This window comes from Pteropus medius, unplaced genomic scaffold, assembly GCF_902729225.1.
Source record: "Pteropus medius unplaced genomic scaffold, Ma_sr-lr_union100, whole genome shotgun sequence".
NCBI lineage: Eukaryota > Metazoa > Chordata > Mammalia > Chiroptera > Pteropodidae > Pteropus > Pteropus medius.
Genome location: NW_024350319.1, coordinates 8639361 through 8659920, shown reverse-complemented (window position 1 = coordinate 8659920; position 20560 = coordinate 8639361). Strand labels below are relative to the sequence as shown.

General features: G+C 34.6%; 1 protein-coding gene across 1 annotated transcript in view; it reads right to left on the bottom strand.

Annotated features, from left to right (window-relative positions):
- Positions 1-295: 295 nt before the first annotated feature.
- LHX8 (LIM homeobox 8) overlaps positions 296-20560 on the bottom strand; it is a 22398-nt gene continuing 2133 nt past the window's right edge. Inside the window, exons 3-9 of the mRNA XM_039838471.1 lie at positions 20265-20426; positions 16379-16500; positions 14181-14401; positions 13549-13652; positions 8867-8962; positions 4816-4999; positions 296-1005 (exon numbers count right to left, since the gene is read on the bottom strand). Coding sequence (XP_039694405.1) covers positions 929-1005; positions 4816-4999; positions 8867-8962; positions 13549-13652; positions 14181-14401; positions 16379-16500; positions 20265-20426 — 966 coding nt within the window. The 3' untranslated portion in view covers positions 296-928. The remainder of the gene's footprint in view (positions 1006-4815; positions 5000-8866; positions 8963-13548; positions 13653-14180; positions 14402-16378; positions 16501-20264; positions 20427-20560) is intronic.

Genomic DNA, 20560 nt, shown 5'->3' with positions numbered 1-20560 from the left:
CCCTTGAAGAAATATATTCTTGTGGCCCATTTTTCATTTCTGACTTGGGATACCCCAAAAGGTCATTTTGAAAAGTACTCCACCTTTTTTCCTCACACTAATTTTATTAGCTAGTCTAAAAGAGATAATTTGCCATATTCGATGTTTTCATGTGTTTTTCTGTTGAGTAAGTGCAATCAACTACAAATGTTCTCACAACACATCTCAAAACAAAATGAATTAGGAGTCATTACATTTGAAAGAAATTAACGCCAACTTACATGGAAAACATACACAAAAAAGACAAATTGGTTGAAACTTTCACAATAATGGAAATGTTTAATAAACTTAGAATGGTGGGCTTATTAAACTATAGTATTATTTACAGCCATAATTCATCAACCACAAACACAATAATGTGTTTGCATGGCATGCTACAACAGAAGCTTTATTCAGTTCATTCAGAAAACGTTGGCAAAATAAATTTCAGTTGCAAATTCACAGATACAAGCCTCAAAGTATAAAGTTGTATGTAACAAAAAAATACAGGTAATATTTATAACAATAACTTACAGATACAAACTAATGATAAACTACAATTTCACAAAGAATTGTAAACATTTTGCACACTTGTCAGTCCTTCCTTTTAGGCAAAGTGCTCTTTTGATGACAAATAAATTAACAGATACACACTAGAGTGAACTATTTCCAGACAATACAAAAAAAAGTTTTGATTTGTTTTCTTCTTGTAAACATAAGTTTTACAAAAAATGAAGAATCAATAAAAGTGTCTTGCAGGCCAACTATAGATACATACCTGGGCAGCAAAATGATGTTGAATATGCTTTGGGTGTTAAATAAAAAATTAACATTATCTTTTCAATGGTATTTTATACATAATAAATGACAAGTTTATATCCTTAATCATTTCTATCCCTGAAAAAAGAAATTAGGTATGACTTATTGGCAGTTGTGTCATTGAATGGGGTAACAAGGGCTGGAGTCCAAGAGTTGTTGGTGAATGAGCTACAAAATAGAAAGAAATTTATGGATCAGTTTTGTGGGGTGAATAAAACTGATTTAAAAACAAACAATAACAATCCAAGGCAATGTGCTTTCATTACTCATTACAGCTGAGGGCACCAACCTATACTCATTCCGCTGACCTCAGCAGAAGCATTAACTTGATCGGCATAGTCAGTAAGAGAATCCAGAAATGGTTTACCCCGAAATACTTATTTGAGGCCGCAAGCTTTTGCCACTTTAATGTCCTCCATCCATACCCCATTCACTGCACTTTACCCTGCAGCCAGAAAGACACATATGCTTTGTCTGCAGAGATGTTGCTAGCTTTCATATGAAGGTGTCTGTACAGGATGAATGCTCCTCCCCATCCCCCAAAATTCTCCTCTATGAATGCTTAACTGCTTCTTCCCTGAACATACATCAAAACACCTTTGACTCAGGCAATACTACAGTCATTTATGTGAACACACAGCCAATTTTAATGCTAGTGTAAGTAAATGATAACAATGGTATCAGCTCTGTTTTTTTAATTATTATTATTTTTATTTAACCAAAAGTTAAAAAGAAGATTCCACTCTCAACAAAATCTATGTTGCTTCAAATCGAACCTCCCTCTGGAGCAACCAAGAAAGCTAGACAAAATGTTTAAAAATCCGTCTGAAGGCATATGAAAGAGACCAAAGCAGTCAGTCCTAGAAGTCAAATCCCAGAAGAAAAGGGAAACTTGTAGGGGGAAGATGCTTTCCCCCTACAATTTTGGAGCAATTTCGAAATAAATGTCTGAGAGGTTGAGAAGTTTAGCAGAACTTTCCCGAGACTTTGGCTGGGTGATAGAAAACAAATATGAAAGGGACCACTGAAGAGGAGCCCTAGTTAAAAACAAAAGAAGGGAAAATACAAGCTTTGTCTGGGATCTCAAAAGGCTTAATACAAGTAGTAGTGACCCAGAAATACACCAGCCCTCCTGAACAGTGATGCCTGATTAGATTAATTTGATCTCCCTTTAGCCTACCTAGGTGCCAAAAGCAAAACTAAATCTTTTCTGGTGTAAGACATCATTCAGAGCCTCAAATTATTTCTAGGTTTTCATACCCAACATCTGAAGTACAATACAAAATAACAAGACAAATAAGGAGACATAACTTGATTGAAAACAAAGAGGAAAAAACAAAAACAATAGAATAGGCCCACAAAAATCTAGATATTGGAGTTAGACATGTACTTTAGTATAACTATCATTAATATTACAATAATTTTATAAGGAATAAAATGACAAAATAGATTATTCCAGCATAGAAGTGGAAACTACAAAAGAATCAAGTAGAAATTCTAAAACTGAAGATAAAATAACTAAAATTAGAACTCAATAGATGAGTTTTACAGTATATTAAGTAATGAATTAGTGAGCTGGAAGAAAGGTCAGAAGGAAATATCCAGACTGAAATATGAAGGTCAAAAGGCTGGAAAATCTGAGATTTTTTTCCATAAGGGCAGAAACAATATATGAAGAGACGAAGCTGAGACTTTTTCATAATGTAATACATCCAACTACATATTCAAGAACCATGTATGGGAACATTATAATAAAATTGAAAACTAAACAAAGAGAAATGCTGGAGAAAAAAGACATTCACTTTCAAAGGAGCAAGAATAAGACCAACAGTTGACTTCAACAATAAGTGGTATCAGGTTAACTATCCATATTCTAAACAACAGAAACAATGGAAGCCAGGAGACAATGTTATCATTTCTTCAAAGACTGAAAAAATTAGCTGCTAATCTAGATTCCCACATACAGAGAAAATACTATTTACAACTGTATGAAAACAAATACTTATGACTAAACTTCACAAAAGATGTGCAAGATTACTAAACAGAAAACTCTAGAATATAAAAGCATTTGAAGACGACGTAAGTAATAGAAAATCAGACTAAGTTCATGGTATAAAACATTATATTATTAAGATGGTAGTTCCCTACAAAATTGATCTAATAGATTGCAAAGGGTGGAGAATAGGTAACACAAGCTTAAATAACAATGAAGTAGGAAGATTTGTACTATTGGATATCAAGAATTATAGTCTGACCATAATTAAAATAATTAGGTATTAATATGTAAATAGACCAATTAAATAGGATAGAGGATATAGGGACTGACACATTATATGAACATTAATTTATGTCAAATGTGGTAGTACAAAGCAGTTTGGAAATTAGTATTTTCATCGACATAACAAAAAAACTTTGCTCCAATCTCACACCACATACAAAATTCAATTCCAGATGTACTGTAAATATAAATGTCAAAAGTAAAAGAGTTTCTAGAAGACAACATAGAAGGAATATCTTCATTATCTTTGAGTAGAAGCAATTTCTCGAATTGGTCACAAAAAAAGCACTGCCCATGAAGGATAAAAACTGTTGAAACAAACTAAATTAAAATTGAGAACTGGTGCTCAACAAAACATACCCTTAACAGAGTGGAAAAACATAAGCCACTGAATATGAGAAGATATTTGCAACACATATAATCATCAAAAAACTTACATAGCAAGAACTAAAACAAATCAAGGTAAAAACAAAACAGACAAGCTGATAGATCAATAAGCAAATGACATAAATAGGCTCTTTGCAAAAAAAGATATACAGATGCCCACTGAAATAATATTCAATCTCATCAGTCATCGAGGGAAAGCAAATTATAGTAGTGAGAGAGTACTACTACACAACCGTCAAATGGGCTAAAATTAAGAAGTCACACCAAAACCAAGTGTTGGTGAGGATGCAGAGCACCTTGAATTTTCAAATGCTGCTAACCCAAGTGTAAACTGGTTCAACCACTATGGGAAACTGGCAGAATCAACTCAAGTTGAATATATATGTGGCCTATGACCCTATGTTCCATTCCCAGGTACATACCAAATAGAAGTGTGAATTAATGTGCACCAAAAGGAATGAACCATAAAGTCCATAGCAGCATATTCACAAAAGCCCAAACTAGAAATAGCACAAATGTCTATCAACCGCAGAGTGGATAAATTGTGGTATATTCCTGTAGTAGAATTCTACGTAACAATGAAAACGAACAAATCACTAATTCCCGCAACAATACAGATGAAACTCGCAATGCAGTTGAAAGAAGTATGACACGTGAGAATACACTCTGTACATTTCAATTTATGAAAAGTTCACAAACAGGCAAAACTGAAACATGATTTTAGAAGTCAAGGCAATGCTAACTTTAAAGGAAAAAGATAACTCTTGGGAAGGGACATAAGAGAGGCTTCTGGGTTTTAATTAGGTTCTAGTACTTCATCTGGGTAATATTCACATGGATATGTTCATTTTATTAACTTATCAAGTTGTATACTTATTATGTGTGCACTTTTCTATATGTGTGTTGTTTCAATTTTTTTTTTTAAAAAAAGCTTCTTTAACAAAACTAAGTAAAACCTAATCTAAAAATCTGAGTGTGAATACTTTCTCTGATGATAGGAAAATAAATTATTTACATATTTATCAGGCAAAAAAACAAAGAAAAATTTTTTTCCTAAGTAAAAGTCAAGCACTAAGAGTTTCAATATTTGCATTTTAGCTGTAAAGTGAGAATTAATCTTGTCCCTTAAAATACAGTCACATAAGTAAGAATGGTTGGATAGTTTTGCTCCCTACTCTATCCTCCCCCCCTCCCCAATATTTTTCAGCTACTGAGGTAATATTTCAAAATATGAGTCTTATCAATAACCTAATATTATAAGTTGTCAGTTATTGATTGCTTGAGAAACAGCTATTAAATATTAGGATACCTACCATCCATATAACTATGCAGCGCAGTTAACATCGTCCCATCTTGGGGCACGTAAGCAGAATAAGCCATTTCTTCTAACATGGGTGGAGACAGCCTGGAGGGTGGGACAGCTGTGACTGGGGCAGAGGAGGAGTGATTAGGGCTGACGTGTTTCTTGTGGCGTGCTCTACAATTCTGAAACCACACCTGAGAGGGAAAAGCAATGTAGCTATGTCACATATCAGCTCCTGAGAACATTACCAATTCAGTTTAAAAAGGGATGTAACTCAATTAGATCTACCATATAAGCACAGTAGGAATCTAAATACATTTTTAAGAAGTTCTATAGACAGAAGAAGACACACTGTTACACAAATACCAATGGTCATTTTCTTTGCTCAAATAACTATCTGGTGATTTACTTGAAAGCCAATTCTATACTAAACCAATAGCTTTCAAAATAAAAAGAAAGGAAAGGGCTCAAGAATTCCAGAAAGGTTTCCTCAGTTTGACTGCTGGCATTTGGGACAAAGAGAAAAGCAGAAAAAAGCCTTTTTAATCAGAATTTTAAAAAAATACACTACTAAATGTATTCTTAGACACCTGGACTTATTTCAAATCTTTTTTCAAATGACTAAAATCCCTACTGAGAACTTAAAGCTTTCTACAAACCTCTTGATTCAGTTACTCCAGTCACATTTTAACCTGCTGACTTCAATTTCTCTTAGTGTATACATAAGCTATTCCCTAAGAAATATGTTAAGGTCAGGTTTATAAGAAGAAAAAAATTAGTGATATATTTTTGAAAATTTTAATTAGTTTCAAGTATATCATACATTGGTTAGACATCTAAATTAGTGATATTTAAGTAGAATAAAATACAAACATCCACTGGTTAAATAGTTCACAAAATGTAAGCTAAGCACTCTATTGTCCACTCTATCACAGAAATAAAGGGAGCAAATTCAGAGCAAGTGGAGTTTTAGTTTTAGGTCAGGGTAAGTAAGGTTAGACTTCCCAGAATACTTCCAGTAATGAACCTGCCTGTGTTTGAACTCCTTAACATTGGGTAAAACTTGACTATAGAGTTTCTCTATTAATATCTTATAGCATTTATTTGCCATCACACTAGACAATTCTGTCACAAGAAGAAAGAGAAGTGGAGGGATGAAAACTTTAAGGAAATTAGGTTAAGAACATTTTGGGACTGGGAAGGAGGCCAGGGAAATATCGGGGGCCTAAGTCTCTGCCTAAGGCTGTTGATGGCACAAGGGAACTGAGGGTGAATAATGTAGAACAGAAGGAAGCTGCAAGATTTATATGAAAAACTTGGCTTTATTTCTAAGACACACCCTGCCCCTGGGACTCAAAAATAAAGGGCTGGCAAAGTATAAACTCAAGGGGTTAAAGCTAAAGGAATAAAAATTAATCATGTAATGGGGTATGCAGTCCTGAGCAAATGCCTGAAAGGGAGCACCCAAGGAATGTTTCAGGAAGAAGGCTTAGGCATATATCAAAGAAAAGTAGTGGGAAGCCACAGCTTTCTCCTCCCTCATCTTCTGGATTGATAGACTCTTATAGACCTGTATACAGAGACCACACCCCAAGTGTCCGGTCCCTGTTCTCTCCACAGGCTCCTTCACTTTATCACCCACCCAGCCAAGAAGATATACTCACACATTCTCCAAATTATAAAAGAGAACTGCTGCCACCTGCCTTTTCCCCAGGCAGCACCGAGAAGACATATACTCCAGTGACTACATATAACCTAAAAAACACGGCACTATTGTTCCCAAAGTTTCTTCAAAAAATCTTATGTCTCCAATAGATTATACATTAGATGGAAACTATTCAATTGTTTAAAAAACAAAATCCTATATTTATTGGAAATAAATACGAAGACGACATAACATAAACAGTCGAATAACTACCTTAATGCTGACTACCGAAATGGAGAGGATGTAGAAGAATGGCAGTATTCAGGATTCATGTAGGTTGAGGAAAGGGAATTTTCATATGTAGCTCCTGGCAGTATAAACTGGTAGGAACTTTTTGGAAGGCGATTTCTGTGCTATCAGTTAAAGGCTTTAAAATGTTTTATCTTTTGACTCAACAATCACATTTCTAGAAATTTAACCTACTGAAACTATTGAATAAGTGTGCAAGGTATGCATAAAATGTTTACTGCACCATTTTTATGATAAAAAATGGTAAACTAAATAAATTATGCCATGCTCAAAATGTGCAGCAATAAAAATGACGTAGCTCTTAAGATAAAAAGATATTCTTAGAAAACTGAAAGAAATAGTGGTTAATCCTGTTTCTGTAGGATACACAACTCATAATTCACCTATCTGAAAGGGGATGTGAACAATGATTATATCTAGATGCAGAATGTAAAAGTAAAATCATCCATCTTTATTCTGTGATTTCAGTACAATGACAATCCACTTTGTTACTAATGAATGCCTCTGTAAGCAGACTTTAGCTAGTAAAGGTGAGACTGTCTCTGTATCAGACCATAGTTTCTACCTGATCTTTGCATATAACTTAGTTTGCATATTAGAACAATAAAGGCCTAGTAATCAAAACTCTTTAACTTTCCTAAAGTGTGCCTAAGGCTATTAAGTATGTTGGGCGGGCTAACAGATCATGATTACTGTTTGAGATCATAGTAATTAATTCTTCAAAAATACTGTGAAGGACTATATATTTAAATCATTTACATGTATGTAAAAATACAAATAATATATTTGCATGCTAGTATTCCTTTCTTTGCCATCTTATCAAAAATATTTTAATTAAATCTTCACATATTAAAAGCCACCATCCAACAATATATTCTCTAAGTTCTACTATGTGGAATCAAGTTAACTTGCCCATAATACTGGTGACAAAACTACCAGAAAAGAAAATTAAATGAGAGATGTCTGTCTGGGGTCTTTACTTCTTCAAATAATTAGAAAGGTCTCAGAAAACCCTCCATTTTCCCTTACTTCCAACTTCAAAATAATCTAATACATAGTAGTCCTGAATCTGACTTAGCTGAAGCAGTCACTACCATTGAATATACAGAATCTTAGATTGGAAGGAACCCTCAGTCCATTGAGTCTGAATGACCTCGATGAAGGAAGTTTCACTTCCATGTGCAGGACACTGACTGCCTCCACTGGTAGCCCATGCCATTTTTATAGCCTTTCCTAAGAATGTTCTACATTATGAGTGATATCTATCTTCCTGCTTTCCCTTGTAGACACATCTAATTTTGTTGTCTGCCCAACAGCCTTTCACATATATTTAAAGATACTTATTCTGTTTATACTGTTCCTTCCCTTACTGTTAACTTCCATCAGTACACAGTCAATAAAATATTTCTCAATGAATTCTAGACCACTATCCCAGTTAAGTCTCTTTTCAAAAAATTACTACTTTGCAGGGCATCCCAGCTAATCTGTCTATCTCTATCTAGCCTCTCTCAACTCTAATTCTTCCCATGTACTTATCACCAGCCCTTTCCTTTTCTTCCTAAAATCAAATATGGTTTTTGCCTGCTCGGGAGAGAACTCTAAATTCACAGGCCCCTCCAAATTCCTTTCCAATAGTTTCCTCCCCCACAATTTACAAATATAAATCTTACATTCCAATAAATTTGCTCTAACTCATCCTTTCCTAGCTTTGTTTACATCACTCCCTCTATTTGAATCTTTAACAAAGGTCATCAACACCCCTTACACACATATACACTCACTCACATACACAATCACAGAAAAGTAGGAAAAAAAATACTGACCTCAGAACCAGATCTAGCTTGGAACTGCAGCTGTCTTTTTTAGCCTGAGGATCTCAGAGTTGCTGTGAGCACTGAATGAAGTAATTTGTGCAAGGAGTCATTTAACAAATGGTAACCAGGCCTGAGCAGGATAATTATCAGGTTAAAAAAAAAATTGATTTAGAGTGTGAAGGGACCTAAAATGAGAAGCTAATGCTTTGACATTTCTTCATCAAACAATGCACACTCAGAAAGACCTAGAATAGAACTTTTAGTATCTCTTGATTAACCTTTAAAATTATCACCTGTATTACACGTCTGCTCAAGCCTGTCCTTTCTGCCAGTTTCTGGAGGGTCTGTGCATCTGGGTTGTTGTCCTGAGCAAATTGTGCTTGCATAACCTGTAGTTTTAAAAATGTAAGTGGTAAGTAGCTAAAAATAAGAAGCTAAATCTTCTGCATTTTGATGACGGAAGAGAAGACATGTACAAGAAAATGGGATACTTGTATTTTATTACTTGAAAATCAATATTGGAATGCATAAATGAAAAGAATGCACATTTTTAAAATTTACACACAAGTTGCTGAGATATTGAAAAAACCATCGATTTCAACATAAAATTTCTCTCAACTATGCTGTTAAAAATAAGCTCATCTTTTCTTCCATTCTTACAACTCATAAATAAAATGCAACAATAGTACAAGTCTATTTACTGTTTTTTCCATTCTGTTAAAAATAGCTAGCATTATAAAACTTTTAAAAATACAAAAATCATTTATCGCTTTTATCTCCAACCTCTACTAAGCTAAATAAACAGTGTCAAAGCCCCTATTACAATTTTCATCAGTCTGCAAATAGTACAGAGCACAATAAATGGTTCCACTTCATCGTAACCATTCCGTCATTAATTGTTTTGAGCACTTGCTCTATGCAAAGGCATATCTGGGATCTTAAAAAGAGGCATCTATCAGCCCACTGAATAAGAATTTATCAGGATCTAAACATCTACGTATTGACAAAGTTCCCCAGTGATTCTGATGTGAACCTTTGCATTGGAACCACTGTGCTAAGTGCTATGAGATAGTGACACATGAAAAACTGTCCCTGATCTCAACTTCCTGGGAGAAAGATACAGACATGCCAATAACTACCAACAAAACAAGGTTAAGGGAGAGGCATTGTGGAGGATGTCAGGGGGTAGTACCAGAATACAAGCACAAGCTAAGGGCTTTCGGATTCTTTCAGAAAAGGTTAATCATGGGACTCAAGCAGGAATTTGAATTTTATTACTTAAAAGTTGATCAATAGAGGGAAGTATAATAAAAAATTATAAAGAATGAAAGAGGGAGCCAGTCAACCAATATGATTGTGTCATCCACAAGGATGGTCTGGGGATGAGGTAACTAACCAACCTTAAGCACCCTTGATATCATTTCCAAAAGCAAAAATAACTGCATTCTCCACTCTGCTCCTCATGTAATACTATCTTCAGCCACTGCACTTCTCACAGGATAGCTAGATAATTCACTGGCAGTCTAGCTCTCCATAGCAGAGAGTGAGTTTCCTGAGGGCAAAGGAAATGTCCTACTCTTCATATCCCCTTCCTGTCACAAAGTATGTGCTTAAGAGTTTATGACTTGACAATGTGAGGAAAATCTGAAGATAGTGTAGTGAAAAAGCCCAATGTTGTTCCAAAAAACCTTATAAGGTTTAAAATTATATAATTTTTTTCAGTTAAGGTCTCTGTGGTTAGTGACTCTTCTTCTAGAATAAGGTATTCCTGGCTTCATTTCCAACTCTATTTGTCCACACACTCACTCTAAACACATGTATTTTTGCTTTAAAAAATGGGCAGAATCAGCCTAAAAATTTATAATCTCGCTCAGTTCACTACATTCTCCTTTATTCCAAATGTGTTATTTCATGTTCGAATAGTTATGTTTATAGGAGGTTGAGCATGTAAATCCCAAAGAGAAAAAAGAATGAGCAAATTCATTACATCTTTGTTTTTTAATTTTTCAAAGAGAAAAACTGAACAGATATGTAAGCATTTGCTTCCAAAGCCACTATTGATGACTTGTAAAACAAAAATGGGGTGCTTTTCACAAATGCATTTCAAATTCACAAGTTTAATAAGGGAACCAAATTACATTTAATAAAGCAATTTCTCATCAAGAAATAAAGCAAAACTTAAATCAACATTGATGGTTAGTAATCAGAATATGCTCAAGGACAAGTAAGATGTGCTTATCAAGGTTTAGTCTCACAAAAAAACCTTTTAATATTGACTGTTTTATTATTCTCCAGTCAGTAATGATGCCAAAATCCACCCTATTCCTTTTCTGTGCTCTTTTAACATGGTCAAGGAGTGGGCCTTTGGAGACATTCATCATTTTAAGGCCAAAAAATCTACCAGAATTGTCAGGAGTCTGCACAGTAGCAGCTGACCAACTCCATCTGAAAGGTTAAAGTAGGTGCTAACCTAAGTATGTTTGACATTAATAATTATTGAGCAAGTGCTTCCAACTATAATAAGCAAACCATAATATTGGCTAAAATTAATTAAATATCATTTCTACAAATGAGACATCTGAAATATTTCTGCCAACACAAATAATATTTTATTTTGTGATTCTTAAACTATATTTTTTCTCTATATAAGTTTCTAAAGAAGAATTTTGGGAAATTATCTTGTTTATTCCTACCATTTAAATTTTCTCTGTCCAAAGCAGGAACTTCATGAATAGTCTTGACTTACAGTTCACCTATAATATTTTATGATCTTGCTGAATTCATGCACTACTTGCATATATTCAACTTTCTGAAAAGTAGGACAATTTGACAATGAGAATACATTGCTTGATTTATTAGAGTTTCTGGCCAAATATAATGATTCGATTTTTTTAAAAAATCTACAGCCATCTCGGTTTTCTAAGTTATAAAGAACCACTTGAAGACAAGGATTCTGTTTCATTTGTTTCAGTCATCCCTGATTTAGATAAATGCTAAAATTGAATAAATGAGAACACACTTGAAAGCATATCATTTCTGCTTTCAGTTTTTAAAACATAATTCTGATACAATTTTTAAAAATGCACGATTCATATCACATTTTCATATAATAATGCATGGCTCAGTTTATGAACATTTGCAATTAAGATTATAAGGCTATCTACAAGAGTCAGAATCTCACTCTTTTGTTCTAGCTGCTACTGCTGCCATTTAAGCAGAGTTTTGTGAAGGCACAGCTCCACTCATGGTCTCCTGGGAGGCCAAGCAAAATTAAAAGACCAGAACTTTGGGGAGAAGGGTCCAAATCTCTTCTCTACCATTCCCTTGGCAGTCTGCCTTGAGGGGAATTCTCGCGCCTCTCAGATGAGGCTACCTACATCAAGAAATTGTAAGAGTTAAAGGAGATAACGTAGTGAAAATGCCTGTCATAGGACTTGTTACAAAAAGCCCTCCACAAATATTATTCCCTTTTTATTTAATTAGTATTTATTATCTTCCACATGAGATTGTCTATACACCTAAAGTGGTTTCAAATTTTTGCATTTTAATCATGTTTTTATATCAAATTAGAGTTATCAGCCTTATAATTAAAATTATAGCCAGCCCCTATGGGAACAGCAGATTTTAAAAACAATATATTTCTATTAAAGATTCTGAACTCAGACACCTTCTGGCTACTGTATATTTTGCTGTCAGATCTGGCCTAGGCACTCATGTCTCCTAACTTAGAGCTTTATGTGATCTCATTATGACCCAATGAGGCACCCGAAAAAGCTAGGTTCAAACGGAGAGATTTCTTTCAATTGCCTTCTCTCTCATTTATTACTTATTAACCATGTGTTCTACATCTAAATTAAGAAATCCAAAAAAATCATGAGTGGCTCTAGATTTTAATACTAGAGATATTTCCAGTACTATTAAGTTGCCTTGAATATTTGTGTCACGTCAAGTTTTCTTTCTTAATCATTTTCAAAAATTCTCTTCTTTAAGCACTTGTATTCATCTTAAATACTGGCAAGTCTTAGAACACTATATGTGATTTTTCAAAAATTACTTTCACTCATTTGTTAACATTATATAAATATCCTTTAAAATCTGAGCTAAGATGGATACAATGTGTAAAGCACCCAGACTACATGGTAGGTGCTCAATAAATGTTACTTTACTTTAACATAAAACAAATACCTCAGCCATATTAATCTTTTAGAAAACATGATTTTGCTGAAAAGATGCCAGAAAAAATCATTATATGGGTAGACTTAAATATAAAGCAAGGAGTAATTATTTAATAATTTTCTTGACAATTTACATAAATCAAATTTATGACAATTATATTTAGGGCAATTAAGCTGAAAATAATCACTCCCTTTTCAGGGGATATAATCAACCTTTAGCAACAGATTATAGAATGTCTCCCTCTATCTCCTGTGAAAACAAGAAAGGGTCTACTGGAGCTGATCAGGAGATTCCTGTTTATGGTAAGGCATATTCGATTCTTTTTTACTCAGAAAATGTATAATCTTATCTATTAAAAGACTCATTGTGGTTTGTTAAAAAGATGAACACATTAGTGTCTCATAGACTCACATGCACACTGTATGGCTCTTTCTGTTGAGTTTCAAAATATTTTGTCTTCTATTTCAATTATATGTAGTAAGAATGCCTGTGTTAAACTGATTTTCCCAGGAAGTCAGGACAAATAAACATTTTATTTCCACTTCCATATCAATACCAAGAGACCTCGGAAAAACAAAGCTTAAATGACTATGTCATACCATATCATGACTCTGGGAATACTGATAAACATTTTAGGGCAAAAAGTATGTTTTCATACATTCACCAAGTTAGTTTTCACGAAAAGCATAGACTAACCTTTTTGAAAACATAAAAGTGATTTAGACATTATAAAGATAAAGTGTTTTTTTTTTTTGGTAGGGAGGGGCTTCAAAAATCATAAATTCATTGTCACGTCTACCTGGAGCTGATCTGCTGTAAAGCTGGTCCGAGCTCTTTTTGCTGGTTTTGGATGATTAACATCTTGCTCTGTGAGGAGGGCACCTTCGACACTAATCCCATTACCTACATTAAAAAACAAAAAAAAAATACACCATATATGTTGGTAACTCAGATGGGGCCATCAGTCATGCAGTAATAGGTTTCTTGCATCTCTCGCCTTGGAGTGAAACTGTATACTTCTCAATTGGCAAATACCTTGAGTTAAGTTTTTAAACACACTAGAAATATATTGTGGAAACAACAGCCCACATGTAGGCTTGTATATTTAGTCACAAGTGCCAAAAGTTAGAAGTCCACATCTAAGGCTCATCCTTAGGAAGGCGAAGACAGGGAAACAATTAGTTGCAAAAGGCAAAACAGAATTCTAAACTCAAGGCTACTGTCTGAGAATATGGCACGAAGCTAATATACATGGCATGGTTTTCCTTGTAAATAAACAGATGGACACTATCACTAACAACACAGCGCTTAATGAGTTTTACCACAATTACACTGCACAAAATAATGCATTAAGATGACCTTAGGAAAAATCATTTTATTTTTGTATTCAATGTTCCAAAAGACTCAAAAGTATTTTAAGGACATATTTACCATTTTCCACTTCTCTTTTTAAATTATCCAGCATGCAGTCATAATGCACTCTGCAGAGGACTTTTTCTTCCACCAAAGCAAACTCCTCTCCCGTGGAAAGTTGCCTTTTGCAAGAAAAACAGGCAAAGCATGCCAGGTGATAGACGTTGCCCTTGGCCCTCCGGACCCAGTCAGTAGAATGGATGTGCCTCCCACAACGAGAGCAGCGAGTTCCATACCTTCTACACAAATAGAAGGGTGGGAGGTGAAGATTTTAATGCTCGGTGAGGTATTCGTCAATCTGAGATGAAACTAATATATTACTCAATGGATTAAGCTAAGTATTTAAATCTTTTGAAAATAACACAGGAATCAATTATTTTTCTGTTAGTCAGTATGGTAAGCAATCAAGATGAGATATATAGTCATCACTGATACCTGTTTATATAATAAAAACTTCTCATTGTTACTTGAAAGATTTGATTTTTTCTTTTAAAATAAATAAAATGAGTTTCAATATCCCTCTTATAACAAACATCTATGCATTTATAAATTACCTAGAGACTCAAGATACACACACATACGCTCTCACACACACTCCAAACAGAAACCTAAAAGTGCAGAAGCACACCACTGAAGATACAATGACTTCTTAAAACCAAGTTAAGATAATAAGAAAATACTTTATATATAGTTTTTTTTTTAAGTTAAAACATTTAAATGTTAAAATTGATATTATCAAAGAATGAGAAGAACAGAAATTGTTCACCCTGGGAAGAATGAAAGGAAAGAAAACTCAGAAATGTTTCCTTTGATAAACCAGCTGTTGCATTGCTGTCCACAGGAGGGGAAATACTACCTAAAACTTTTAGAGACATATCTGGACATTAAATGCAGGTTAATCTTAACAAAATGGAAGATATAAATATTTCTTTCTTCTCTCAGTACAAACGACTGGACACTCTTTGTCATGTCTCTTATCACGACTGCAGTCATGGCCTAGCATAGCAACGTCAAAGTAGGTAAGCATATATGTCTGTGTTTATTTATTAACATATCTTTAGAGGTATTGCCAGTTTTTTTAAAGTTAATCTTAAATACTGAATCCTTAAAATAAATTTCAGAATATAATAAAATATGAAGTATAAAAAGTCCTGAAAAACTAGACTGTCAATAAGCCTCTGAAACCAAATCTTTCAAAGGTCTTTAAATTATCATAAAAAATTAAAATAAGCACATCCTAAGTGAAAGAAGAGGCAAATTGCTACTATTTTTGAGGAAATGGAGAGTAAACCTGATGAGAAATAGATGTTTTTGATAATTATAAAATTCTGTGACTTTATAAAATAAAGGACTCTGGGTTTCATGAAGTGCTGTAAATTACCTAGCAATTTATTCAAGTCAATCACTAAACACTTTAAATCAGTTTTTGAAATTGAGTATAAACAACATAATTAGTATTACAAACTTCATTATATAGTATTAACTTCCCAATTTTACAATGAACATTCTTCTTCATTTGGAAATGCAAATAAAAAAAGTAATTCTTAAAATTCATGCTTAAAGAAGACTTCAATTTCTAGATGGCTATCCATTAAGAACTGAATTACACCCTAGAAGAAACTTTATATTTAGATAATTATGAAGAGATCACAGAGAAAATGTTACATTTAATATCTTATGTAAATATAATCTCACAGAATAAAGGTCAAAGAACATTTTTAAAAAAAAGGATTTTTCAGCAGAATAATTAGACTTGGTGTATTTCTGATACTGGAATAGTTCATTCTTCTGAATAATTTGGTTCATCACAGTCTCCAAACTGCCGGCATTTTATAGGTGTATAACTAGGAATCATTCTATGGTAGACATGTAAAAGTTTAATAAGACCTTGATTTTCCCTCCAAAGCCCAAACAAGGGGCTTTGTCACAATACATCATCTTATATTTCATACTTTATACCTATGCATAGCAAAGATGGTTCCTTGTTTTTAATACTAAAAACTTTCATTTGCCAAAGTAGGGATAATTATTTTAAATTAGATTTTTTTAAATTAATTTTTGTGTACTGAATTCCTAACTTTTATTGAAATCTATTATGAAAGAAAAACTGGACTTCAATAAATAAAACTGGACAAGAAAGCCTATTGCAAAATCCTGTTTGCATAATAATTTCTTGAAATATCTACTTACTGAAAAAAAAAAAAGTCACAATATACCTGAAATAATCAAGTTTGCAGAAAATGTCTTTGTCTTTAATATAACAGCTGGTATGCCTTCCTAAGGAGGTTCTGCAGACACTGCAGGAGAGACACCGAACATGCCAGCACAGGTCATTCACCTGTGAAAGAAAAAGGTGAAGGATGAGAAGTCGTTCTAATACTAAAGGGTATCATTTACTGGCTTTGTGCATTAGCCCATTTAAAAAGTTGACCCATTAATATTTTAACACATGCTCAGAATGTTTCCATCTAAAGGGTGTCATTTACACAAATATGTGTCTAGATATATTCCCTCTTAGATCTCAACCAGAAAATCACAATAAAACATTCCACATTTTATGTTAATGTTTTTTTTATTTCTTTAAAGAATTCAAGTTTCTTTTCTAAATAAAACTTCTATGAACACAGGGAAAATTCTTGGACACTTACTTTAAAGTCCTACATACTGGTTTGATTCATTTGTTTTCTTTTACTAACTTCTTCCCATCATGTAATGTGGTAGCTAAAGAAGTCAAGCTACATACATTCTCAATCTACTTTTTTGGCCAAATAATTATAAACTGTGCAGTAGTTAAAGAGAGAGAGAAAGTGAAAAAGAAGCTTTCTAACACAAATACTTACCTTGTAAAGAAGCCAGGCAATCCATTTTGCTTACAAAACAGAACTTGCTAAGGTAGATTTAAATGTAGATATGGCAGAAGCCCTGGCTCACTTCTAACATTAAATAATAGAATCACAGACTAAAGTATTGGTAATTCTACTTAATGATTTGGCTGTTGGAGAAAAAATAAATCTGATTATAAGTGGTTCTAAAAAGGCAAGCAAGTACTGCTTGCCATTTACACTTCAAAAAGTAAGGCATAAAATGGCAATTCAATAAATCACAGAACATTTTCTAAATAGAAACAAAATATTACCAATTCAGGGAACAAATCATAATTACCGTCACCTTAAACTGCTGCCATCATACTATAAGCACAACTTCAGCCTTCATGAATAAACATGTGTATTAGATTGAATTTGCCTGAGTTTGCTCTTGTTAAATGGACATGTAAAAGAACAGCAATGATGTGAAATCAACAGTTACACCATACTAATGTATCTAATGCCTAAAAATACAAATTAGGAAATTGGAAAAATGAAAAATTGTGAAATATAGTTTGCTACACTATTTCATAATACAGACTATCTATCCAATGAGTCTATCAGATTAGCACTACTGTTTAGGTCAGTCTGTGATATGAAATGTAAAAGGTAATTCAAACTGAAGAAAAAGTTTCACTGCTTTCTAATTACAGTTATGTGCCTCTTTCCAAAGCATAAACGAGAGTGTCATTTTGGTGAAATTTAAAAATGTTTAAATTTTGGTCTTGCTGTAAAAGAAAATACATGTTCACTATAAACGAAAACATGGAAAATAGCAAAAAAAAAAAAATCTGAGGAAATCAAAAAAATATTAACAACGGTGAATACTGTCCTGAAAATAAATATTTTCCTTCTTTTTTTCTAAAATAGACTAAGTTATTTTGCAGTATGGCCTTCCTTTAGTATTCCATTGTCAAGGGCCTTTTTCCTCATTTCGATTCTATCCAAGGGTTTTGTTTTATTTTGTTTTGTTTTCTCTAAGCAAAGGTAGATTCAGGCTTCAGGGCAGAGTCATGACCACCCTGGAACTCCCTAAAGCCAAGAGACCTAATGCCTGATTTTCCACCTTTCCTCAAAGTTTACTTTAAAAAAAAAACACAAAAAACAAAACTCTTTCATCTTCCATTTCTTTTCCAGGGAGCAAACTAAGATAAAGAGCGCAAATTCTGGAGAATATAAACAAACCTTCCCTGATGGCTGGTATTGACCCAATCTGTATGTATATGGATGTAGGACCAGGCCAGAAAAAAAACATCTAAGCAAGAGGGCACTGGAGTATTAGATGGGGCAACAGATATATTTACCTCTTCTTGTACTTTTCTGTTCTAACTCCATTTTACTCACCTCAAGATATGGTGTTTTTCTATATTAAATAGTTTACACCCTCAAATACTCTACTAAGTCTAACAATTATTTTTTACCAGTGACTTGAACTGAATTTGAATTTATCTAGATAAGACTCAAAATGAGGAGAAAAAAGTTAAAAATTTAGAGTTTTTATGTAATCATATAGCGTTAAACTTTTGTTAGAGCTAGCATACGAATATATATAAAAGAAGGGTAAAATAAAGCTGTACATAGAAAACTTCACTGGGAGGACTCCTGTCCTATACAAAGAAAAGCTTAGATGACCTAGGTATTTTGCAGAAAACATGTAATAGTATATAAACATATTTTTAACATATAAAAGATGAACACCAGAAACTATTTTAACTATTTCAGAGGGTGTGTTAAAAGTCGCTTTATGATAACTTTTTTCTATCTCCTCTCTGTTATAAAGTGTTAAAGACTTTATAGATCCCTTCAGAAACATTCTTAAGATTATGCTAATTATTGAAAAGGCTCACTGAAAATTAGAAGCTAGTTTTGATCCAAAAGATGATTTTTGAAATATCCCAAAAGGCTCAGGTCTAGAAACATTGAAAAGGGAATCTTAAGAATGCAGATTTAAAGAGAAAGCTATTAATTTGCCAGCTGTAAGAATTAACCACCAATAAAGATGAACTCAGTCACTTTTTAATGTTTTCACTGAAACTTATTTTGGTGCTTTATCTGGGTTGTATATATAGGGTATTATTCCCACTTTATGGAAGAAGCAGCTTTGTACATTGTAGGAGAAATTTAAAGAAGCCCACTAACTCGGTTTTTGAACTCATACTTTCCATAATTAATCCTTTTGAAAACCTGGGGAGTGAAGGGTTGGTGCGGAGGAAATAGAAAGTGAACTGGTTTGCTACTAATTCAGTGTAGGAGAGATCATTAGTTTAAATAGTGGTTTTAAAGCTATTGAAGTTGAAAGCCCACAGCATTAGGATTAAGACACATGGGACCATGATCCTGCAGGCAATGACATGGATAACTGTGGCCTGCCAGAATTTATACTCCAAAATCTCCCCACAATATTTTAAGAGAGAAGTGGAACAAATTAAGACAGACAATCTGCTCTCAAACCAGTACTTGAAGCACTTCATCCCAGACTTCTTTCTTTTCTTCCTGACTTTACATCAATTTCCATTCCCCGCTCCGCCCCCCCCGTCCCCCCCTCCCGCCCCAGCACTGGAGATAACAAAGAAAAAAAAAGCACTAGGTTGTTTTGAAGTATTAAACCTTAATAAGAGGAGGAAGGCACTGAAACGGTTTTTATTTAAATGATCCCAGGAACTTTTACCTTGGAAAAGCTTTAGGTAACTGTAAATAAACATAAGACTACGTAAAAAAAAATAATAAAATAAAATCTGTCCAGATAAGAGTTTACTTTACCATGGTTCTCACCAAAGGATACATTACAAAGGGGAATCAGTCAACACATACCAGCTTGGACCTCTCCGAAGCAGGCAGGCATTTGTGGGTGCTACCAGGGGTTGAGGGACCGTAAATAACCCGGGCTCAGTAAAAATAATCAGGCTGGACCCTGTTTCAGAATGGGTAAAAGAGTTTCCCCACTTCCACTTCCTCTACAAGTCGGCGGCTGCCTCCAGTACATCCACCCGGGGTATCAGCACTTCCAGACCACGACGTGTCACACACAAGTTGTGCTGCAACTACTAGGAAGATTCTAAGATATCTTTCCCCACTCTTTCTCACCCCATGAGTTGCCCTTGACGGGAGCTGTTTTGCAGAGAAAGCCTATACCCTCAAGCAAGAACTGGAATGAAAAAGAGGGAAAAAATAAACTTTTCTCTTTTCCCAGAGCTCCCGGGGTAACCCACTCCCCTTGGGCCTCTCGGCTCCGCCCTACCTTGAGAAGGTACTTGTCCACGATCTCCAGGCCGCAGCTGTTGCACACACACTTGCCAGGGGGGCAGACGGAGCCCGAGGCCATGGACCGGGGCGAGGACGATGGGGACAGCGGAGCTGAGGAGGAGCACGAGTCCTCGTCCCCCGCTCCCTCGGGGCTCACCTGCAGGAAGCCGCGAGGCGCGGTCGCAGGCAGTTCTAGACCCCTCCTCCTCTCCTCATCCCACGGATTCCGGGGGCTTCCCCCCGCCTCCCCTCCCTCCTCCCAGCCCCCACCCCCGCCCGCCCAGTTCTTGA